Here is a 25,553-nt window from a genome sequence, read left to right as displayed (position 1 = left end):
GAATCCACATTAGATGGAAAAGTCCAGTGATCTAAGCGACTTCCAACAAGGCCAGGTCATCGGTGCTGGACTAGCCGGGGCCGGGATGTCACTGCCAACCACGTGGGGTTTTCTCTTGTAACGGTATGGAGAGTATACAAAGAATAGTGTGATTCGGGAAAAATATCCAGTGAAAGGGGATCTTGCTGGTGGAAACCATTCATTGACAAAATGGGTCGTAGGAAGTTGTCAGGAATCGTTCTGATGAACAGGCTCTACATGGTCAAGCAAATTGTCACCAAATACAATGATGGTGCTCCAACTAATATCTCCTTAAGTATAACTCGTCATTCCTTGGCACGGATGCGGTATAACAGCAGGCGAGCAGTTCTAGCACCATTGCGTCTAAGAGAAAGAGGAAGACGAGACTCCAGGGGGCAAAAGAACACAAAAATTGTATCACCTAGCAGCGGAAAAACATCTCCTGGTCAGATGGATCCAGATTTCTGTTGTCCCGTGCTGATGGGAGGTCAGATTTGGCACAAGCAGCATGAATCGCTGCCCCCTTCCTGTCAGCTAGTCAGAACATGTCAGCACCTCCAGCTAATTTGTGGTAACCACATGAAGCTTCCTGTCTGCAGGGGCCGATATTCCTGCAGAAAGATTTTATCGTCTGGTCGAATCTACACCACGACACAGAGGCGTAACCTGAGTCTCCTGGGCCCCAATGTAAAACCTGTAACAGGGCCCCCAACTATAATGCTTTATTCATAGTACTGGGCTCCCTATATGGAGAAGAGAGGCCTTATGGGCCGCCTAAGGCTCCTGGGCCTGGGTGCAACCTCATCCCCTATAGTTTGCGCCTACCATGACACATTGCTGCTTTAAGGAAAGCCAAAGGAGGTCCAACGCTCTATTAGTTTGGGTTCTTTAATAGAGTGGCCTTCTGCATTTGCTTTTTTTAAGTAATTTTTAGGCCAGTTTCACATCTGTGTCAGAACCTCCAGTCGGAATTTCCATCACAGATCCGGCTCAAAACCTGGAAGAAAAGGCTGGGCAGCTGAGCGGAAATCTGACGGACCCCCATTATAGTCAATAGGGTCCGTCCAGCACTGTTCGACTGCGTCCTGAGATGGAGCCGTTTTGCCATGGGGATTCCCCTTTCTTGCTTCCCGAATGGAGCAGGGGAGGGGGAATCCCTGCCAGAGATGTGAATCCACGCTAAGGCCGGTCTCACACAACCGGATAGGAATTACTAATTCCACGAGTGTTTGATCCGCAGTCATACATGGATCAATCAGTGCATTGGATTACACAATTGCGCTCACATTAGCGGGTCAGAATTGTGTTATCCGCCAGTGGAAAATAGAACGCAGTACAGTATCTTCTATTTTACCACGGATATCTGGGACATAGAGCCTTAGTTCTCTATGGTCAGGGATATACCCGCAGCCAATATGCATTTACATTGTGAATGGGCTGCGGTACCCGCGTCATCGCTCAGTGACGGCACGGGAAATACACGGCCATGCGCAGTACATTTCGCGGGCGTACGCAGGGTTTCAGCAGGGGCTCACAGCTGGCAGATTCTGCATAGGGCCGTGTGAACCTGACCTTAGCCTAACAGATATTGGGACTTATTACTAATACTGTCTAAACGTTAGACCTTAAACTAGACAGTCGTGAAATGCGCCAGTTTATTGCTGAAGGACAAACTGTCGCATTTTAAGACCGTCTAGTCTATATTTGGACTACATATTAGTTGGCTTAGTTTATGGCAAAAATTGTGCCAAAATTTTTCACGGTTATTTGGCACAATTTTTGATGCAATTTAGGCCACGTCCCTTTTTCAGACAAATCAGAAAAACTGTCCTAAAGTTTTTTAAAACACACAGTAAATATCTGTTTTCTGGTGCATTGGCACTAGAAGATTGTTGTATTATGGATAATAAGTATGCCCCATTGCGGGTAAAGGACAACACAAGGTAATATATCCCTCTTCGTTCCCTGGACAAGTTTCAAGCACTATGTTCTCCTCTAGAAACAATTCTTCTAGCTCTCCGTACCTCCATAATATGGCATCCCATGGAACATGCCTTTAATCATATTTTCCATAAATTTACATGGAGTCCAGGATAAAACACGTCTGTGTGCCGCTATATACAGTCAGAGGCACATGAAGGTCATAGCAGATCATGGGCTCTATACAATGGATCTGTAGAACAAGGATCCCTCGTATGGCCCTGTACGTTAGAGCACAAATAAAACCTCACCTGACTTCGCTCTTATTCCCACTTTGTTCTCTCTTCCCTCCCTTCGGCCTCGTGCGCCGTCTGACGTCAGCCGCGCTCCACATTAGTGCGTGTTTAGAAAACATGTCATGATAAAAAGGGTAATTAAAGGTCCTCATATCAAGGAGACGTTGGAGGAATGTAATAACATACTAGGCGCTAGTGGAATCTTAATAACTCCTTCCGTCCCTTGTGGAATACTGTAGGCAGATGATGGCGCGGAGGTCCTGGAAGAAACACGAGACTCCAGGAGACGCCGACGTTCATTCTTCACTAATAATGACCCTCAATATTGGCGGTTTTCAAAATTGAGAATCTGCTTTACTTACGTCAACCTCTTGTATCGGGATAAGGAGCGTTGAGCTCTCTTGCCAAGACACCATGTAGCACAGATTTCATTTTCCTTTGACTATGAGCGGTTTCTCCTCTAGTTACTGAATAATGTCCTTTGTCTCTGTTGGGGAGTGAGGCGAAGATTGGCTCATAAATCAATAACCTATGATTGGAGTAGAAGATACGTCCGAGGAGAAGCGGTCATTTGTGTGCAAAATTAGCTACTCTGTAAGCTAAAGGTTCCTCTACATGGAGTGAAAATAGCCCAAATTATCGCTGGAGACAGCAAATTCGGGAAGAAGAATGACCCCTGTAATGACAGGACCCTAGTTTTCGAGATCAGTGGGGGTATTAGTGTTGAGACCACCACCGATAAGCAAGTAATCCCCTATTCTGTTGATAGGGGTTAACTTGTGATCTTCGTAGAACCCCTTTGTTATAGAGCCTTTGACATGGCCTGATATCATTTGCCCATTCATCCGGCTGTATAAAAGGGACAATGATCAGCCCATGAATGTCCAAAAACTCTATTATCTTCTTATCTTTGCTGTCTGCCAAGTATCAAAATACTTGCTGGTCAGCAAGTGTGAACCGGGAGATGCAAAGCCGGCTGAATGGGGACAAAATCGATTCTTCGTCAAGATCAGCCCAAGTGGAAGGACCTCACTGCTCATGTTTGTTACGAACTCAGTCGAGTGATAGGCACTTTTTGCAAGTGTCCCCTGGGTTTCGACAATCCTGTTTCACACCCCGACTGATCGTGGATGACATTATTGTTAGAAGCTTTCCTGCCAAACATCTGCTGGAAGTAAAGCTCATTGCTGCACCACTAGAAACAAAATAAAGCATTATACATGAACGACCACGGCATTGGGAGCGCCTACTCTAATAGGTCGATCCATCTTTTTAGGGCGATCACGATTTTCAGGCAACAGATTCCACAATATGGTGAACAACCTTAATACTCAACTTGACCCCCATGCCCGCTGCAGCAGTTCCGTCAGTTAGGGCACATTTTGCGGATAAGTGGGAGCAGAACTTGCAACCCTTTCCACCCTATAGCAAAAGAAAAACATCACCTTGCTGCTCCCATATGCTTGCTGGAGAAGCTATAGGAGCAGGGAAGGAGGCACCAGGCCGGGTTCCAGGAAGATACAATCCAAGTGGGCTAAATGGGAAATTCCAGCACCTTGTAAAGTTGCTCTAATAAAACTAAATGCTTCATTCAGACTTCATTAAAACTACATGCTGTATACATCCATATTAATAACACCAATGTTTACGCATTTCAGCAAATCCCAAACGTGTTCAATGGCGTTACACTCCGTTGCTGAGTTTGGGGGCCAAAGCAGTGTGAATTCATTATCGTGTTCTTCCAACCACTCCCTAGTAATTTGACCTCGATGACACACAATGTTGTCCTGTTGGAAGATAGCACTGTGGTCGGGGAAACCTTCTGAAGATATGGATGCAGATGCCTAGCTAACAGGTCCCTGTAGTGTTCACCATTCAAGGGTTGTGGCATCATGACCAACGGTCCTAGGTCATGACAGGGAAATGTCCCCCACACCATGACGCTGCCATTACCAGCCGGATGAACCTTTGCAGTACATGCTGTTTATGCCATATATGGACCCAGTCATCCATATGTATCAGCAGGAAATTGGACTGATCACTCCAGACAACCCTCTGCCATGTGTCTGAGGTTCATTGACATCTCTCCTCAGCCCATGCGAGCTGTTGGTGATGATGCATGGTCATCAAGGGCACGCTTGTTGGTCTTTGGCTATTGGACCCCGGTCAGTTGGTCCATTGTGGCATGTAGTTGCTGATATACCGGATGCTCGCCACTAGGATCAACCACGTGTGGCCTGCCACTGTGTGATGTTCTGTTGGATGTCTGTCCATAATTCAATCAGTTTTAATACAGTCTTGATACCGTGGTTTACGAACAGTCAACAAATGTGACTGTTACAGAAACACTGGTATCACCCCTCCGGGTACCAACAATCTGCCCGCAGTCAAAGTCATTCAAGTCACCACGTTTACAGATGACTTCCAAATGTTGCCTTCTGCTGGACAGCACATTATGTGAGAGCAGGTCATGATGCACCCATCACGTGGTATTGCGTTACTGACCATAAGATGTCACGTGCCAGCTGTCCCTCATGAAGTTATCGTTCAGTATATAATGTTGGTTGATTGCAATGGATGGCAGGAGACCTCCAAAAAAAGAGCCGAACATGATGGTACTCCTTGCCATAATTTGGAGAAGAGGTCTCATGCAAGGGGTTGTAGTAACAATTTAGAATTAAGCCCCCATCCATTTTCTGTGTGTCAACCTGAATCCAAGCTCTACGGAAATAAGTCATCAACATTGCTTTAATGTGGTGGACTCCTTTGGTCAGGGCCATGCCAATTAGTCCAGTTTATTGAGAGGCTACGACTAATTAAACCTTATATGTAGGAAAGGGCAAGCATTTCACTCTGTGCCTGGTCATTGTAAAGGATTTCATGCGACAGTGGGGCTCCACTTCACCGGTAATCATCTGCACAGCATGATGTGTCTTTGTTGGCCAGTTTGGCCGGGAGTTGCTTGTATGTCTTGTTCCACAAGAGAGTCTACACTGGTATTTAGATGTGACCACGATGACCTTTACTTTGATTTAGAAGTGTTTTGGAAATACTTCAGGAAGCCCTTCCTTGGCATTGAACTTACAGCAATAAAATAAAAGGGCAGTTGAAAACCCATATTCTGGGGGTCTCCGGGGTCTTAACGTGGAGTGGTTACAAAACAAATGTGCCGGGCTTCGTTAGGTAGTGGATACGGAAGAACAAGTCTGAAATAATTATATACTGCGGAGTTACAAACCAGCTGAAGAATGGAAAAATTTCAATAATAGAATAACTAAACCACAATATATTAACATTTTTTTAACTTTTTTTTATTCTATTGCCTCAGGATAAATGACCGCGCATGCGAATGTCAGTTTGGCGGTTTAACCTTTGGTGTTGCTTTTGCATATATACTTTTTAAAGGCGAGGTCCCAACTTTCATTCATTATCCAATTATTGACTTCTATGACATCTCAATAAACTAACTTGTTAAAGCCACAAATTGTTCAGCTGGGCGTTAAGTGGTTAAGAGAAGTTGGGGGCCCCAAGATGAACTTTTGCACCCAGGCCCATGTGCCTTTTAGGTACGCCCCTACATTCAACTATTGATAGGAACAAGTGGGACTTAAGCTGCCCATACACATTAAATGTACTGGTTGATGGGGTAGTCCCATCTCAACTTTTATGTTATATCCACAGGGTACACGCCCCACCTCCAGGACACGCACCTAGCTTAAGTCATGGTCGTCACTGCCTGACTTCTATGGGAATTAGGTAACCCATTTGTGCTCAGCTGTTTCCATCCTCCCAGCCACCTCATATACAGTGGTGTTCCCATCGTAGGCATGTTTGGCCATTACCTCTTTATGGGGGTTGTCCAAGCTTAAAAAAAATTTTTTTTAAACAGCTGGGCTTGTAATAAAATAACAAAATAGGTAATACTTACCGCTCTTCTTCTCCCTGGAAACAATGGAGCAGCTCAGATGATGATCCTGCTGTCAACACAGCCAAGAAGTCAGGTGACCACTCCAGCCAATCAGAAGCCCAAGCATCACTTTTCCGAACTTCTGGCATCGTGGCAGCCGGGATGTTAGCGCTGATGCCAGGAGAACGCCCCGCTGGTGGAGAAGAGAGATAAGTATTGCTGCCTCTTTTGTTAACTTGCCCAGCCTTTAAAGTTTTTTTTTCAACTCAGGTGAACTCTTTAAGTAAATGGGGCGTCTAGACATCCCCCAACAGGAAATGTTGTCTGAAAGAAAGATCAGGCATGTTAAATTTCAGTATGCCCAATCCTTTTTTTCCCAACGAGATAGGGGAATAAGCTGATGATGGGCAGCTGTAACAGCAGCTTATATCGCAGTGGAACAAAGAAACAGGTATGTTGGGGGTCTGTAAGCCTAAACAGTCTTTCCTCCAAAATTTGGCTTTGGGTACAAGTTGCAGGGCCCCATACCTGTGAGATCATCATATGATCCCTTCAATATTGTTGGGTTTGGAGTTGTCTCTCATGTGTATCTGTTGCCTCTCTCTCAGTTTAAAGGCTATAGACACCTTGGTTGGGCAGAAGGGGCAATTCTTCACTTACAGAGACCCTGTCACCATGTTTTTGCAGCCCTCTCTGAGGGCACCATAAGGTAATGCCTGTCACACTGATAGCAGTGATATGTCTGTTGTATAGATCTGGGCAGGGGTTTTGGAGAAAGTTGCATTTTATTAGTAGCAGCCAAATACAGAAGTAGTCCTGCATATTCATGAGCTACAGTCTAACCACGCCCACTCACCCTCCAGCCAATAATTGACAGCGCTCTTTCTCTCTGTGCACAGTAATAAGCAGACACATGCAGTCAGTGGCTGGAGGGCGGGGTAGGTGTAGCCAGCTGCAGCTCATGAATATCTAGGACTACTTTAGGTAGTCCTCTATTCATGAGCTACCACTGATAAAATGCAAGTTTTCCAAAACTCCTGCACAGATCCTCCCAGCAGACATATCGACCTTATACTGCCCTCAGAGAGGGGGGCAAAAAGATGGTGACAGTCTCTTTAAATGCATGTATTTTGGGCTGGCGATTATTATTGCAGTAGTGTGCAATTAAAAATGTTGCACCGTTTTCTTCTGCAGCTTCTACATATCAGTGTATGTAGGCAGTTTAAGGGTTAATTCACACGGGTGTATTTAGTTTCGGTCCGTGAATATGCTGTATAAGCACAGAGTGAAACTCTGCCCATACATTTGCACAGTCCCATTGCATATATATGCGCATGAAAAATGCATGTGAATACCCCGATACAAATCAATGGGGATTCACTACTCCTAAGGGGGGCTTTACACGGACAACTGACGGCCAAACAACTTGCTTAAACAAGTGATTTTTAGTTATAGCTGTCCCAAGTAAAAATGGGATCCAACAGGGTACTGAGCAAGATATCACTCAGTAGCTGCTAATCACATTGTTGCAGTTCACTGTACTGAAGCAACTAGTCAGCGACTTCTCACTAAGTGTAAGCAGGCAGTCGTTCATGTTTGAGTGACTGCTTGTTCACAGTGAATGGAGGCAGGTGGCTGGAAGACATGCTGGACCGCTTCGCTTCCATTCACTGTACAACTAAGTCTTGGGACTGTTGGTAGAAGAACCGTAAGTGAGGCTGGACCGACGACTTAGTTTTCAGCCATTATCTCTCCTCTCCTGCACCTTTTATCAGCTGATTTATGACCAAAACAAAGATTAAACTTTTTGTTTTTACAATAAATGAGCTGATAAGAAGATGCAGGAGAAGAGAGAGCAGAGGGAAATTAAGCCGTCAGGTCAGCCTCCCTGACGAATCTCCTACTGAGACTCAGACTGCAGTGTCTATATACAGTGATATGATAAGAGGGTGCAGGAGGGGAGAGCAGAGGGAAACTAAGCCATCAGGTCAGCCTCACTGACGGATCTCCTACTGAGACTCAGAGTGCAGTGTCTTTATACAGTGATATGATAAGAAGGTGCAGGAGAGGTGAGAGCAGAGAGAAACTAAGCCGTCAGGTCAGCCTCACTGACGGATCTCCTACTGAGACTCAGAGTGCAGTGTCTGTATACAGTGATATGATAAGAAGGTGCAGGAGAGGAGAGAGCAGAGGGACATTAAGCCGTCAGTCCAGCCTCACTGACGGATCTCCTACTAAGACTCAGACTGCAGTGTCTGTATACAGTGATATGTAGAAGCTGCAGAAGACAAGCGGTGCAACGTTTTTAACTAAACCCAACTGTAAAAATAATAGTCAGCCCAAAACACATGAATTTAAGTGTAAAAAATATCCCCTTCAAGGTGTCCACAGCCTTTAAGATATCTCATAAACACTAATAGACAGTGAGACATCTGCGTATCTTCAACTTAAAGAAGTGTCTGCTTTTTTACCTTTTAAATCCAGAAACAGCGCCACTCCCCTTCAATGGGCTGTATCTGGTATTACAGCGCAGCCCCATGTAAGTAAATGGATTAAGGTACAAGAATGGTACCTTTTCTTGAAGAATTTAGATCCTTTTTTTCTAACCCCTTTAAGATGCTTCTTCTACAAATACAGCTGGAGGTAATATCCTAGCACCTCCGATCGCCCAGGTTTGCTTTGACGCGCCAATCTAACAACACGGCCATGTTTCTATAACCGTTAATAAAAAGGAGCTGGGGAATCCTGGCGATAAGCCCTTAATTCCTCCAGTCTACACCTAGAAGTCGTCTGCATCCTCCTCCATTTATAGTATGATTAAGACTTAATAAAGCTGATGAATTGGATTTCAGATGGCCGTCCTCGCTCCGCGGTGATCTCTCCGGGGCTCGTAAGTGCTGATCCGGAAAATATGAGCCTCGGAATTAGCAGAGTTGTTTTGCGCTGACAGGTGTGATACATCCCAGCCTGATTCCGCACAACACGTGCCACTTTCAGTCATTTCAGACGTGAATCCTGGTAATCTCTTGTTCAATATCGGGCGTTAATCTTCCTTTTCATCCCACTACCTGTCTACAGAATGCTTAAGCTGCTTGGCACCGTTGCACGTTGAGTTGCCTACAGCTGCTTGGGTATAGGTGTGGTGCCGTCGGCACGCCGCCCAGCCATTTCCTGACAAATTGTTTTATTCTTTACTAGTACATGTCAGGCTATAATCTGGGGGAGGATCTGGGGATTGTCGCCTTGATTCACAATGACAGGAGAGAACAACCACTGGCTTCCAGCCTTTTGACTGGGAGGTAAAGAGGATAAAGGATTCTATTGATGGACGATAAAACATGGCGGATAGAATGTCTGTTCTGCTAATTAGGCGCATGGTGGTAAATACCCACAAGTTGAGGTGCCACCTGTTCTTTACCCACGTTGGCGGTAGGCATTGATGAAGGGTATTCACAAAAATTGGCATCTCTGTTGCTGAAAGGGAACCTGAAGAAGACCTTTACGCAACCACGTATGAAGAAGTCATGAAGATTGGCGTAGTACCACTCCGTACAAGTAATACGGCACTCAGAGAAATGTATAGGCCCACCATATGTGTCCAGAGGGGAAAAGCTGATAGCATGCTACACTGGAGCCATAGTCTATGTTTAGGAGAATGTCTCCATATGGCAGCACATGGACTTCCGATAGTAATATGAAACACAGGGTCTCTTTGCCGCCGTATATACGCTTGCTGCCATGTGCATGAGGCCTTAAAGAGAACATATTACCCATATTGTTTACTAATTAAAACCAGATGGTGAAACCTTTTCCATTTTTTAAACTGTTATTATTTTCTTATTGTAGGTTTTTTTGCCCATACATGACTATGAGGACGGCCACGTTGCGTTTTTTTTTTTTTAATTTTACCACTGTAAATCAAGGCGGAAGTGCAGCCCCTCTGCAATCCACTGCTTGTCGTTAGGCATTGAGCATCTGTAGTAACTAGTATGTTAGGACATCTTTGTAGCTGTATGGGTGGGGATGTCTTTACAGGCTCCCTTGCGCTCACACAGCTCTCAGTTCTGCAGTCAGTGTGTACACTATATATACATAATGTATATTTCCCTAACCTGCTATGTGCACTTCTCTTTATGCTGTAGGTATTTTATGGGTTTTCAGTTTGCCGTGAGCAAAGCAGCAGAGTTCTTATTGGCTTGATCTTTAGTAGCTGCTTACTAGATCATGTGTGCTTGCATGGTAACAACGTATAGGACATTGCAGATCTGTGAGCAGTGTGAGTGCAGGGAAGCTGAGCCTGTGAAGATAGGACATCTTCCTAGCTGTGGAGAAGCTGCTAACGTTCCGTTACTAGAGAAGCTGAATGCCTGACAACAAACAGTGGATTACGCTGCACTTCACACTTGATGTATGAAGGTGTATTACAAGATTGATGAGACGCACATAGGCTATTAGATGAGCAGGAGATGTCTGAAAAGTTAAGTCCGCTATAGTCTGTCTCCAGATCAGCGGCGTTCTCTCCTCTCACACGTGTTCACTTGGCTGCGTCCAGCATTTACGAGTGTCTGCAGTCTAAACAAACATGAGATCCTCCTGTCTTAGACACTAAGCCAGCTCCATAGTGGGGAGGACATTTTTATCTTTCCACGCTATACACGCTGCTAGCAAAACTTCAGTCATATCATTTGCATTATGGATAATTGGTTCTAATATGTGTGTGTGAGAGAAGGAAATTAAAGGACCATCTAGACACAATAATTCTCGCTCCAAATTCGCTCAAAGTCGTCTTTTAAGCGATAACTGTTGCGCCAAAATCCCCTGACATCGTGCAGTTTTTGTCCACGATTCGTTCCTCGCTCAATGCTAGTTTTCTAGAATTGAGCAATGAACTCTTACCAGCAGTGCAGGCTGTTATCACAGTCGGCAGCGCTGATAAGATTCTTTCAGCTTATGTCCTGCTGGTAGTTCACAGCGGGTCGCAAGCTGTAAGCACAGAGAACAATGCAGCTGTTTGCTTATGCAAAATAGCTGTATTGTTCGCCGAGCGAAAGCAGCAGTGCCCCGCTCCGCCTACATAGCTCTTTAGTAGCTAATTGGCTACTATAGACAATGCAAAGATGTTCGCTCAAAATGGTCACTCAAACTGTCCTTTGAGCGATTTTTTGAGCGATCCTCTTTCAGTGTAAATGGAGTCTAAAGTGTTCCATAGGCTGATATGATTGCCCATTGTAACCAATCACAGCTCAGCTTTCATTTTACCAGAGCAGTTTGAGAAATGAAAGCTGAGTTCTGATTGGACAGCAAGGATAGCCTTAGGGGGGGTCTCACACAAACGGATTCTAATTGCGGAATCCAGGATCGACCTCCATGTGGTCATTCTGTGTCAAAACACCGGCTTCGAAAGGCATGCAGTTTTGGTTTTTCCTTTAAACTCGTGGATACAAATTGTGTGTTCCGCAAGCAGAAGAAGAATCTCAGCATGCTCTATTTTGCCCCCGACATTGTGTATGGGCTGTGGGTACCCATGCCATCGCAATATAGTTTAATGAGGTACGTAGGGTCATCGGCCGTTTGTGTGACCTGTTGCTTGGATTCCCACCAATCAGCTGATTCCGGAGGCTGCTTTCACTGTCGTCAGCGGAGGAAGCAGGAAGCGCTGGTATTGCAGTGTAGGGCCCGAGCAGCAGACCCCCACCAATCAACTATTGATGACCAATCTTAAGACAGATCATCAATAGTTCAAAAGGTGGACATCCCCTTTAAGGCTCCAGTAATATTGATAGAACATGCCATGCAAGTCTAGTTGATGGGTGTCCAATCACTGCAACCCAGACTGTTAGTGATGGATGCCTCCATTCCTGGTCAGTTTTTATTGCACATGCTCAGTCTGATTTCCGACACACATAGCAATCGCCAAACAAACGTTCGCATTACATTAATGAGTATTCGTTCCACTCTTATGTAGTGCAGCCTACCATTGACTTCGTATTGTTGTAGCCACATTATGCAAATTGTCACCAAGGAGAATGGTAACACCCAGTTGTCAATGTATTCATACATTTCCAAGAGGAATAACAGAAGAATAGCGCAATCCAGAGATCTAAGAAAAGACAAGTATTTACCAAAACTGACTTGTCAACAGAAGGCCTTGTTAATTAAGAGTGGGTGCGACGCTGCTCATTAGATATTTTAGAGGAATTGAGGGAAATGATTGCAAAAATGTCTTTTTCCATCCAGAATATTTCTATTTCCGGGTGAAAAGTGGTATTTGTGTCCCAACTATTCCACAGTACTTGTAGGATGTGCTGCTGTCATTGACAGTAAAGAAGCTTTGGCCATTTCTTGAGGGAGCAGATCCAGTTCTAAGATTTCTGGAGAGGGTACAAATATTAATAGCATCCTGTAAATCTCTCCCTCTTGTATCTCTTACAACTTCAAGGGTATCCGGTAGATCAGAGAGACGGATGACTTTACAGTCTCTGCCGCGCACTTAACGTTTTAACAGAAAGGTGTTAAGAAGCTGACAACCGCGGTCAGATCCGCGCGGCGCACTGGCATGCTACATGATGGAGGCGCCTCCTTGCCGGGCCGCACAGTTTATCCTAAAGGGAAGGCCAGTTTTCTGTAAATTATGCTTAAACTGGAACTAAACTTTCAGAAAACTTCTGACACGTCATTTCAGTAGCTGTGATTGGTGGGGGTCAGGTGCTAAAAGGAAGGGGTAAAACCATTCATCTGAGCACCGCGCCCAATCAGCTCTCTGCAGAGCGGTCTACATGCCCAATAGAAAGTCTATGAGGCCTTACACGGCTCGACGGTCATAGCCAAAGAGGCGGAGTGTTTGTGCAAAATTCTGAGACTTTTCCCTGCACTCTCCAGTTCTAAAGAAAAAAGTAAAAAGTGGGTGTGGTTATCAGAATGGGCGTGGGCTATGCATTTTAAACAGATTTATCAACTGAAAAGCCAGAAATGCTGCAATTTTGGTCAAATTTTACAAAATTGGATGCACATCTAAACTTCAAGATAGACTATACTGACTGTTAGGGTTCTTTTACACTGGGCAACTGTAGCGTTCCTATGCACCCAACCGCCGTACCAGCAATTATTGTTCCTGTGCTTTCACATAATCTTCAGCCAGTGCGTACATTCACACTGACTGATAATCATTTAGTCGGGGCATACATTCACACTGACCGATAATCATTTAGTCGGGGCATACATTCACACTGACCGATAATCATTTAGTCGGGGCGTACATCACACTGACCGATAATCGTTCAGTCGGGGCGTACATTCACACTGACCAATAATCATTCAGTCGGGGCGTACATTCACACTGACCAATAATCGTTCAGTCGGGGCGTACATTCACACTGACCAATAATCATTCAGTCGGGGCGTACATCACACTGACCGATAATCGTTCAGTCGGGGCGTACATTCACACTGACCAATAATCATTCAGTCGGGGCGTACATTCACACTGACCAATAATCGTTCAGTCGGGGCGTACATTCACACTGACCAATAATCATTCAGTCGGGGCGTACATCACACTGACCGATAATCGTTCAGTCGGGGCGTACATTCACACTGACCAATAATCATTCAGTCGGGGCGTACATTCACACTGACCAATAATCATTCAGTCGGGGCGTACATTCACACTGACCAATAATCATTCAGTCGGGGCGTACATTCACACTGACTGATAATCATTCAGTCGGGGCGTACATTCACACTGACCAATAATCATTCAGTCGGGGCGTACATTCACACTGACGGATAATCATTCAGTCGGGGCGTACATTCACACTGACTGATAATCATTCAGTCGGGGCGTACATTCACACTGACCGATAATCATTCAGTCGGGGCGTACATTCACACTGACTGATAATCATTCAGTCGGGGCGTACATTCACACTGACCGATAATCATTCAGTCGGGGCGTACATTCACACTGACCGATAATCGTTCAGTCGGGGCGTATATTCACACTGATCAATAATCGTTCAGTCGGGGCGTACATTCACACTGACCAATAATCATTCAGTCGGGGTGTACATTCACACTGACCAATAATCATTCAGTCGGGGTGTACATTCACACTGACCAATTATAAATCAGTTGGGGCGTACATTCACACTGATCAATAATTGTACATTCACACTGACCAATAATCGTTCAGTCGGGGCGTACATTCACACTGACCGATAATCGTTCAGTCGGGGCGTACATTCACACTGACCGATAATCGTTCAGTTGGGGCGTACATTCACACTGACGAATAATTGTTCAGTTGGGGCGTACATTCACACTGACCGATAATCGTTCAGTCGGGGCGTACATTCACACTGACCAATAATCGTTCAGTCGGGGCGTATATTCACACTGTTCAATAATTGTACATTCACACTGACCAATAATCGTTCAGTCGGGGCGTATATTCACACTGTTCAATAATTGTACATTCACACTGACCAATAGTCGTTCAGTCGGGGCGTACCTTCACACTGACCAATAGTCGTTCAGTCGGGGCGTACCTTCACACTGACCAATAATCATTCAGCTGGGGGCGCACATTCACACTGACCAATAGTCGTTCCGTCGGGGCGTACCTTCACACTGACCAATAATCATTCAGTTGGGGGCGCACATTCACACTGATCAATAATCGTTCACATTCCCGCGATCCAGCAAAAATTTGATGGTTGGCCCGTGTAAAAGACCCTTAGGGTGGACACCCACTGGCGTTTTTGTTTCTTGTGCTGCGAGAGCAAGTGAAAACACTCGCTTCGCAGCGCAAGAAAAATGCTGCAATATCGCCAGTGTTTTCAATGGGGCCGGCGGCAGCAGCGCTAGCCCCATTGAAAACATATAGGAGTATACTGCGGACTTCTTCCACAGCTGTCACAGCTGTGGCAGAAGTCCAGGATGCTGTCCCATTGCTTTCAATGGGGTCATCGCTGCTGCTGGCCCCACTGATTAGAAGTGGTTTCGTGGCAACCCCCGCAGCATGATTTTCGGGGAAGAGCTTGAAATATAAGCCCTTTCCTGAAAATCATCATTAACTGGTTAAAAAAAGAAGAAAAAAACTATACTCCCCTCTCCGCCGCTCAGACGCGTCCTCCGGCTGGCTCTTCGGCACTACTGTCCAGCACTTTCAGCAGGCGAGGATTTAAAAATCCCCGCCTCCTGAAAGGGCTGTGCTGATTGGTTGAGCGCTCAGCCAATTACAGGCAGCGCTTAGCTATTCATCAAGCTGAAAGGGCTGTGCTGATTGGCTGAGCACTCAGCCAATTACAGGCAGTGCTTAGCTATTCATCCCGTGGGGATGAAGTAAACTCATGCCACAGCTGTCATAGCTGTGGACGAAGTCCGCGGTATACTTCTATATGTTTTCAATGGGGCCTGCAAGGTCAACCAATTTCCAGCATCTTCGCAACATGCGGACGCACCGATGCCAGGAGTAACATGCTAATCATGCAAGAATTTGCAACTTTTCTGCTTTCTCGGTTGCCCTCGCCACTTTTTTAGTAAGCGGGCAGTGCTTGCGAGAGGGGGTGGGGACACATGTGGCCAATCAAATTCCTATAATTTATTCTAGAAACTGGCATCAGTTATAGCAGACTTGTACAGCAGGGGGCGCACAGGGGGCTAGAGATGCATCAGATGTAATAAGAGGTTTGTGCTCTATGATAAACGTGCCCATGTGTGGTGAGATGGCCGTATGCAGCGGTGCTCGTTGTTCAACCAAGTTTCCATTTATTTTCATTCTTGTGGAAGACAAAGTAGCGTATTCAACTATGTTACTCCGTCCTCCAAAAATAGCCGGAAACTAACGGGAACCTTGGTCTCTATTATACTTATTAGAATAAATGATACAGTTCGCGGTTTTCTATGAACTCTGTTTTGCGGCAATTCAGATGTTACCCAAAGAAAACTATTAATTGCCTATCCTCAGGATAAGTCATCAATAGTAGACTGGCGGGATCGCTTGCCTGGGACCCCCTGCTGATCAGCTGTTCACCAGGCCAGAGCACTCATATGCTGAACTAAATTCTGCAGGAAACAAACAGCTCCATTTTTATTGTAGTGGCCAGGCTTGGTATTGCAGGCCAAGTTTCCACTGAAATAAATGACAACTTTTTCTGCAGTACCAAGCCTGACCACTACAGTGAGAACGGAGCTGTCTGCTTTTTGCAGAAATGGGCTCAGTGCACAAGCGCATCGGCCAAGCGAACAGGTGATCAGCAGGGAGTCCCAGGCAACGGACCCCCACCAATCTACTATTGATGACTTATACTGACGATAGACCATCAATAGCTCACAACCGGACAACCCCGTTAACTCTTTAGATGCTGATGAACATTTCTCTGTACTTTGTATACTTCCATTAAAAGGGTCCCATAAATGACCTCATTTATGTAAAGTAACGATGGAACCTTCATCTACGTAATATGTGCGCCATGATCACCATGGACTATGAGAATGCAGTAGATTTATCTGCAGTCCTATGTAAAGACCACCAATAATACATGTTATAATCTGTAGTGTCAGATTCACTTCCCGCTGCCACATTTGACAAACTCAGCTTTGTGCCACTACTCCATCTATATATATAAACTGGAAGATGGGCCAGACCATCCGGATGGCTTCTTTGGATGTCTCTCCCGAGAGTTGACTTCCGCAGTGGATCATGGCCGCGGTCCCTGACTATAAGAGCCCGCATTGTCTTGAATTACACATGGCTTGCAGATAAAAGTAAAATCTCTGGCACCTCCATTCCTTCCAGCCGCATAACCTTTATGGCTCCAGCCTATTCCTTTCAAGACATACTTGAGATCTTATCCCTGCGATGCTTCGGGGCTCGGCTATACTTATTCCTCCCTGCGAATGGCTGCTATTCCTGCTATGAGCTTTATTATCTCGTACGGGAAGGTTCGGGTTCTCTATGGAGAAAGTGGATCTCATGAAAAGAATACTCTACCCCTCTACATCCGACTTTTAGTAATAAGGTCTTACAAGGCATATACTGTGGAGCAGACAGACATTGCTATGGGGCTGACAGTCGGAGAGCGCCAACAGACCCTTTTGCCTCAAATAGATAATGGCGCCCATTGTTGCACCCGTGCGTTGGCACAGTGATGCCTCGGACTCTTGGGGTTTCATGGAAGTCATTAGCCAGCCATACACATTAGATCGAAGTCAAGCCCTCCTATTTTGATTATTCAATGCTAATTTCAAAAGTATTGGCACCCCTGTGCAATGTACCCAATCTAATTCTCTAACTTCCCGGTGTCGTACAAACATGAAATTCAGCATGACCGTTATTTAGGTCCTAAATAGGGAAAGTAAAGGGGTCACTACTTGATTATTCAATGCGAAGTACAAAAGTGAGTGCACCCCTACGTAATGTAACTTCTTGGTGTTGTACAAGCGTAGAAAATTGGCAGAGCTGCACTCACTATTCTGCTCTGCACTCACTATTCTGCTGGTGGAGTCACTGTGTACATGCATTACTTATCCTGTACTGATCCTGAGTTACATCCTGTATTATACTCCAGAGCTGCACTCACTATTCTGCTGGTGGAGTCACTGTGTACATACATTACTTATCCTGCACTGATCCTGAGATACATCCAGTGATATACCAGCCAGATATCTAACAGCCTCATAAGGCTGTAGTCATACAAGGAAGCGGTTAGTTTGATTATCGCCTATGATGTTCGGATCCGGAGACCCGCGGTCAGGCCGGACACACTTACGATGTCTGTACGTGAAACGGATGCTGCAACTGTCAGTGTGGACGGGCCCTAAGTTACCCTGTTGCTCATGTATTATGTGTGCTGTGGTTATTTATTGCTGTTTCTGGTTTCTTCATGCAGGTGCTTTTGTTTTGCATCACCGCTGCTCTCTACATGTTCTTCTTCAGGTAGGTGTCACTCTCCTTTATTAATATTTCTCATTAGATTTTTTTTCTGTTTTCTACATGATTCAACTATAAAAGTCATCTGTTACCCGATTGGTGACATTAGAGGCTCTATAGCACTCATCTCCAACCTACGGCTCTCCAGCTAATGCAAAACTGCAACCCTCAGCATGCATCTATATTCCTGAACAATGTCCAAGCATCACTCACCATGTCAGAATGTGTACGAAAACATCCTCTTGAGAAGGAGAATGATATTGACCAGTTGTTAATTAGGCCTGGTCTACAGGGAGCCTTGTTGAGGAATATGAGTATTAACTATATCAGACCTGTCAGGAGAAATTACAAATTCTCTATAAATTCAATGTCTCACAGAACACGTATTTCTCTGATTGTAGACTTTTTATTTTCATTTTCTTCTCCATCTGGCCCAGACCACCATGTCGACCTCTCCTGATGACTACAGAATATGTTGCTGAGGACATTTTTGGCTACTTATTTCTGCAGCTGTCCTCGGCCCCTATGGCAACATTAATGCATTCAGACCCCAGACCCCTAAAAATATATCTATAGTGACACTTTAGGGGGTCACATATTTCCAGCAGGTATCGTGCATCTGTACTATTCTATTAGAACACATAAATGTTGTCTATAAACTCTGGTTATGACCAGAGGTACTGGGCCAGTACCGATGCATGAGTTGAAACTCATGAAATAAGTTGAATTACCAGGACTATATGGATGCAAGACTGGTTTAGCACTTGGTCCCTCAGGAAACTTTTGATTGAACAGATATGTGCCACTGAGCATGCAGCAACCAGCATAGTGGCATACAGCATACTGTAGCTATAATAAAGATTTGACTGCATGAGACATTGGCCGTTTGACACTTTTTTGTCAACAATCAATGCCCAAAGACGGTATTACTAATCTCCTGCCCACATAACCCAGCACCTTCTTCCCCTGACTTGACCTACTATGCAACTGGAGCTACAGGACGTGCCCTGGGACAGTCAAATCACTTACTGAAGGCCTGTAAGGGCAATTGTCAACTGGGCCACTTCTCTTCCTGGTGTCTTTCCCGCAGTCGGCAGGATGAAGGCAGGCTGCCAGCAACGGGAGGTCTGTGATATGCAAGTTCGATACATCATGTTACACACCACTGGGATCCGCTTGTCAGAGCCTGCCTAGATTGGACAGTGCCCACCTTCCAGCAGCACTTGACGCTACCACCCTATCTGTGCCAGGAGTATTTTGAGTTGGGTGGACTTCTCTCTGTTGCATCTGGTCTTTGGTGCCCAGTCTTGGAACAGCCACTTGTTTCCAGAAGTCTCAGGAATAATTGGGGCTCCCAGGGCCTTTGGAAACTAGCGGAAGCTTAGTTCAGACACCAAAGACCAGATGTTGCAGAGGTAAGTCTACCCAATCCATCCACTATCAGCTGGATGAGTGAGCACAGATAACCAGACATAGTCCTCCACTGAGTCCCAGTGCTCTGTTGGTAATTCTGGCTGTACTCCCAACAGTTCACCTTTCCCCTCTGCTGTGTCATAGGGAGCTTCTTTGATAACTGGCAGTGACATTAGAAGATCTCCTCTAGGCATCCATTCAATGGAGGCCAATGTTGGATGCCATACAGTGGCCTTAATTAAATTGATACGCTTTTAACAGGATGTAATAACATTATTCTATCCTGTAAAAAAGTGGTGTCCCTGATGAAAATCAGCTTGCTGGCCACGAATGTGGATCAGAACCGGAGTGACATCAGCCCCGGCTTCGTGATCCTCACACCAGCACATGTCCATTGTCATTTGGGTGCTGGACGCCGAGGAAGATCCTTCTCTGCTGGTTTATGGACTGATTAGTTGCCAGGGAGGTGGGTATGCCGGCTAGCCAATTAGCCCTAATGTGTACATTTCCTCCGGCTACTCCTCAAAGAGGACGCCAGTTATACTCTTGGGCTGAAGGTTTTTGCTGGACTTGTTGGCGGCTTCTGGTCTTGTCCTCAGTCCCAATTAAGATACTTATTAACTGTTGGAGATTACGTATTCATCTGGGGTATTTTGAGCATTTTTTCCTGTATTCTGTAGTTTTTTTATATTTTGAATATCATGTATCTTTTGCCACTGTCCCTTGTCACCATCTAGGGAAGGTTAGGGTTGCCCCATGTTCCTGACATAGGGTTGCCCTCATCAGGGTGAGTGCTCTGCTGGTAGGTGGAGTTTTCTCTTACCTGATTATTCAGGGTTCGTTTCCCCATCTTCCCTTTTCATATTTGTTGTGTTATCTGTGTTTATACTGTGTGTATGTTTGTCCTTTTAGAGCACAATCAGTACGTCTGGGTCGGATGTAACACTAGGCAGACTAAGGCATGCTCATTGTGTTTCCATCTGGCAATGAAAGGCTATGGATAAATTTAGCATGTATGTCGGTATTAACGCTAGTTTAGGTCCTGCCCATATGGGAGGTAGTTCTAAATCACAAATTATTCTATAAGTGCTTGGTAAATAGAAGACCATCATAAGCTCCATGGACCTGTATAGGGACAATGACACCATTGTTGGTTAAGTGACAGGAAGTGCAGATATGACGACAATGACTTCATTTCTTAAGTGTCCTATTGACACCAGGTTGGCTTTATCATAATCTTTAATTCGGTTGCTAAACCATTGACTGTAATTGTTGTTGTAGACTCCAACGTCTGAAATTTCTTCATCCACCTCCCTGAAGAAAAACCTGAAGGTGTCATTTACAAGACAGCGGACTTGTGGGATTAGGAATAGTGTGGGACCACTGATTTTGATTGATAGGAGTGAAATGGTGGGAAGATGATAAATTAAGTTTTGTCCATGTTGAGTTTTAGAAAGCAGGAAGAAAAGCAAAAAGATACGGCTAATAGATGTTCTTGGAGCCTGGACAGAAGAGATAATGTCGGGGGCAAGAGAGTGAAATTTGAGCGTCATCAGCATAAAGGTGTTACTGAAAGCCGTGAGATTCTGTAAGTGGTCGTAGACCAAAGGTGTAGATGGAGAAGAGTAAGGGTTATAGTATGGAGCCTTGGGGAGGGGGAGGGGGGGGCAATCAACCAAAAGAGGGCTAGAGGAGGATGTGGTGTCTGAGTGGGAGACACTAAATGTTAGGTTGGTGAGGTACAAGGAGATCCAAGAGATGTCCAAGTCCGTTATGCCCAAGACAGGAGAGAGGTTGTGATCGAACGGAATTGTCAACTGTGTCAAAGGTAGTGGACAGTTCTGAACACAATAGCCAATCACTAGCCAGCACTTTGATCACCGCGGCAGAATTTGCCATCGTAGTCAAGTGACTTGTCATTATGGTCTACAGGTCTTCACACAGCCATATGGGGGAGCTTAATTTTAGGGAATGGGAAAACTCCTTCACAGGGAATGTGTCATCAAAAAATAACTTTTATCTAAATCATGTTTTTCCTGTAAGAATTTTTGGTAATTTTTTTTTTCAATTCTCGGTGACTAAAATCCTAAAATCCTGCATTTTTACCCCGACCACAGAGCCGAACAATAGTCTGATACCTCCTGATCTCTAGATAAAACTTTGCAACAGTCGTCTGACTGACCTCACAGGCCGGATTACACCTTTATCTAGATAACACTGAAGCCACCAGTCACAATTGGTATAAGCTGTAACGATCTACTCCCCTTCCCAGCCAATAAGCTCTGCACGGGTCACAGAGCATGTCTAGAACAGTCTCCATACAAGTCTATGGGTTCCTTGCTGTACTTTGTGTGAATGGCCCATGAAGCTGCTGTAAAGCATATCTCTAAATGCTGTCAAATATAACTCAGCAAAGATGGCCGCCCCCATAGTCCTATACAGACAACAGAATAAAAAATTCTACAATCAGAAAATGTAAACCGATTAGAAAAATGAAAATTGTTTTATCTATCTGGTTTTAATTAATTCAAAACCTTTTGGTGACTATAGTCCCTTTAAGAAAAAGTGATGATTTATGATTTATGGGTTTGAACCCATTATTTCCTGTGAAGAAAGAAAGTTGTTTTATTAGAGAGCGTCCTAAATTTCGTGTTGACAATAACCCTCGAGAGGGTAGAACTGATCCTACAGTACAGAACAGGAACTATAAGTTGACATGACGAGTCCTCCCACCGCTCTTAGTCTCCCATCCGGTGTGACTTCACAAAAGTCTCTAAAACATGGAGAAGTCATGGGAGATGCCTTCAAAATCTAAATTTTCAGTCACTCCCCTCTTTAAAAGTGTCATCCCCAGAGGAATCTCTCCTCCCTTTTCGTAGACTGATAGAGTTGGAAGGGACCTCCAGGGTCATCGGGTCCAACCCCCTGCACAATGCCGGAGCACTAAGCCATCCCAGACAGATATTTGTCCAGCTTCTGTTTGAAGACTTCCATTGAAGGAGAACTCACCACCTCCCATCAATCACAAAACCCTCTGTTTTTCGGAGCAGGTATTGATGTGACTCTTTATCATAGTCCTGCCATCCTAGAGAGACAGAAGAATGGTGAGGAAAGCAACTTCTTGTTCTCCGGTCTGGGAGAATACGTAGTTGCTGGCATAGTGGAATGGCTGTGTCTCCCAGCTGGCCTGAGAAGCTTTCTACGGCCATTGGTAACAAAGCAGCGTATTCCATGAACGCCCCCGAGCCCGTCCACAATGCGGCTGATATTACAGCTCACCTGCTGGGAATGCAATTGAGCTTCACAGATCCTATTTCTGCTATTGATATCCAAACAAAAGGCTGGAGATGACAGCAAAAGTGGCGATTTCCTGCCGCTCCACGCTATTTATTCTTCAGTGGAGCGTTTGTTGCTTCACTTCACCATTTATTCTTTATGCGGCCATTTGATTCTTAAAGTGGCGCTCCGCTCTACAGACTTTAACCAATATTTGAAGCAAACACTGAGGCAGTCCGTGATGTATCTTGTATAGTTAGAGAGAACCAGGGTCACGTAGTTAAAGAGATGTGTCAACAGAATGGACGACCTCATGCGTAAATCGAGTTTAAACGGTAAACGTATAGTTTTTGCCAATATTCTTTTAACTTTCAATGCCGCGATCTATATTTAAAAAAAAAAACTCCTAAAATCCTGCGTTTTTTTATACTGACCACTAAGCTTAATAATAATTTCCTGATGTAGAGGAAACTTCTCAGCAGTTATCTAATCAACGTCACAGGCAGGATTACAATGAAGGGGGACATATATAGATAACATAGATTCCACTATTTACAATAATTGAGGGTCACAGCTCGCCTCCTCCCCCTCCCTGCACAGAGCATGCTCACAACACACTCTCATGGAAGTCAGTGAGTCCCTTGCTGATCATTGTGTCTATGGTCCATGAGGCTTCTGTAAAGCATATCTCTTAATGCTGCTAACTGCATCTCACTTAAAGCCCCCCCCCCCCCCCCATAGTCTTGTACAGACAGCAGAAAATAAAATTAGATTAGAAAACTGGAAAATGTGTCAATATCTGGTTTTAATTAGTGTAACAAATCTCGGTGATTCGTTCATTTCATCACTGGATATAGTCAGCAGGGCCGGCTGAATGGTTCCGTAGCCGCGGCCTCGCTGATGCTATCCCCATTCCTTACTTTTTTTTTTACCATACTCATCTGCCTTCGCCCATATTGGATTTGCTTAGGTCGGGCTCAGGGTGTCAAGTGGGCAGCCCCCACCGCATGCTGTCAACGGGTGATGTTGGACTCGATTGCCTATGTGACGTCACCCATGGAGAATGAGTGGTGGGGACCATCCACTGGAGAGAGCTGCAGATAGGGAGTGATCATTGGCTGATTTCTCTACTTGGTGAACATTTGCTCCAGATACTAATCAATGCAGAAAGTGTAATAAATAATTCACTAGAAATCTGAACTGGCACGCAACAAAATTAAAGGGCCGCTCCTGCAAAAACACATCCCCCCCTTGGTCTGTCACACTGGACGTCTTCTGTGTATATTGCACTCACTTACATACAGTACAGCCTCCTGTCTGACCATCTTGACTTTCTCCCTGCTTTCTGTTTCTCTATTGTATTATAGCAATCCCATGATGCATCAGCACAGCATCACATGACCAGCTACAGTCAATACCATCTCTGCCTGCTAGGAGGACAGTGCGATTATCATTCTATAGTCGCCGAAATAAGATTTCTCCCCACACTTCTTGGGTGCTCTCCTTAAGGAGAGACGACAGCGCATCTGACCACAAATGTAATATGTGATACAATATAACAACCAGGATATAACGCACTAATAGTCCTTGTTACTTTATTATATTTTTCCTGTTCCCCTCCACTCTCTCTGTGAGCGGCGATACGTTTTCCTGCGGTTATTACTTAGCAGTGACAGAAGGCAGATGGCAGCAGAGATGCGGACGCCGCAGTATCGGTGTGAATCTTGGGCGCTGGGTTGTATAATCGGCTCCTCTCGGAGTCTCACAGTCATTTCTTTGTTTCTAGAATACATTTTTTTGCGATTTTAAGCAGACCCCTGAGAGCGGCCGCCACTAATCTCCAGGATTTAGCATGTTTCCATCTGCTCTCCGCAGCGCACTGGACCGTGTCTGGTGACATTGTGCAGGGCGCTGCAGTTTACTGCAGGCTGTAAAGTGTGACGGTTTCATGGCCTCATGTCTATTGCCGAGCTCCGTGCAAAAAAACTGCATGATAACGGCAACTTGTACAAGACGTGGTCCTCGTCCGTACTGTGACGTTTAACATCAGTCCACATCTGACGTGGAACTCACTATCTAATACCCCCGTCTCATAGACCGACACATTTTACATTAAGCCAATTAACTTATCACTACATTTTTGGAGTGTGGAAGGAAGCGCACTGAACATGGGAAGAACATACAAACTACACGTAGAGGTACTTGGTCAGATTCGAACCCAGGACCCTATGGATGGGGGACGTACAGTGCCATGGCCCTTTAAGAGCTCACTCACATAGTTTAAAGGGGTTCGCCAGAATTTCATGTTATCCCCTGAATAGGGCATAACTTGCTGATTGGTGAGGGCCTCACTGCTGAGACCCCCGCCGATCTCAAGAGCAGGGGTTCTGTATCCCACCACCTCCTCACAGCGGGGTTACTGCACTCCCAACAGTGAGGAGACTCAATGTAGCGCAGGTTGCACAGGTGCACTGGTGTTCCATCCACTTTCGGTGGAACTGCCGAGATACCTGCGCACACGTGTGGTCCGCGTTCCATTCAGAATGCCGTCACTATGGGGGGAGAAGTGACCCCCACAGTGACAGAAGAGCGGAACATTGGCGTCCCATTCTCAAGATTGGCAGTGAGACCCCCACCGAACAGCAAGAATAGCACGTGCAATGTGCCAGTTTCAAGCAGCTCAGACAGCGCGTGGGTGGGCGTCCGTGTGCTGCCCAGTACGGGCAACACCTGAGATTCTCGGGCGCAGCACGCATACGGCCGTGTCAGTCCGTCCTAAGTGGCAAGG

The 25,553-nt window shown here is 45.2% G+C and overlaps 1 protein-coding gene across 1 annotated transcript in view; it reads left to right on the top strand.

The window, feature by feature from the left end:
- The window catches only part of TMEM135 (transmembrane protein 135), a 319,952-nt gene that overhangs the window by 203,276 nt on the left and 91,123 nt on the right, over positions 1 to 25,553 (top strand). The window contains exon 6 of the mRNA XM_066587149.1: positions 18,036 to 18,082. Coding sequence (XP_066443246.1) covers positions 18,036 to 18,082 — 47 coding nt within the window. The remainder of the gene's footprint in view (positions 1 to 18,035; positions 18,083 to 25,553) is intronic.

Source organism: Eleutherodactylus coqui, chromosome 1 (genome assembly GCF_035609145.1).
Source record: "Eleutherodactylus coqui strain aEleCoq1 chromosome 1, aEleCoq1.hap1, whole genome shotgun sequence".
In the NCBI taxonomy this organism is placed as follows: domain Eukaryota; kingdom Metazoa; phylum Chordata; class Amphibia; order Anura; family Eleutherodactylidae; genus Eleutherodactylus; species Eleutherodactylus coqui.
This window is presented reverse-complemented; position numbering and strand designations above follow the sequence as displayed.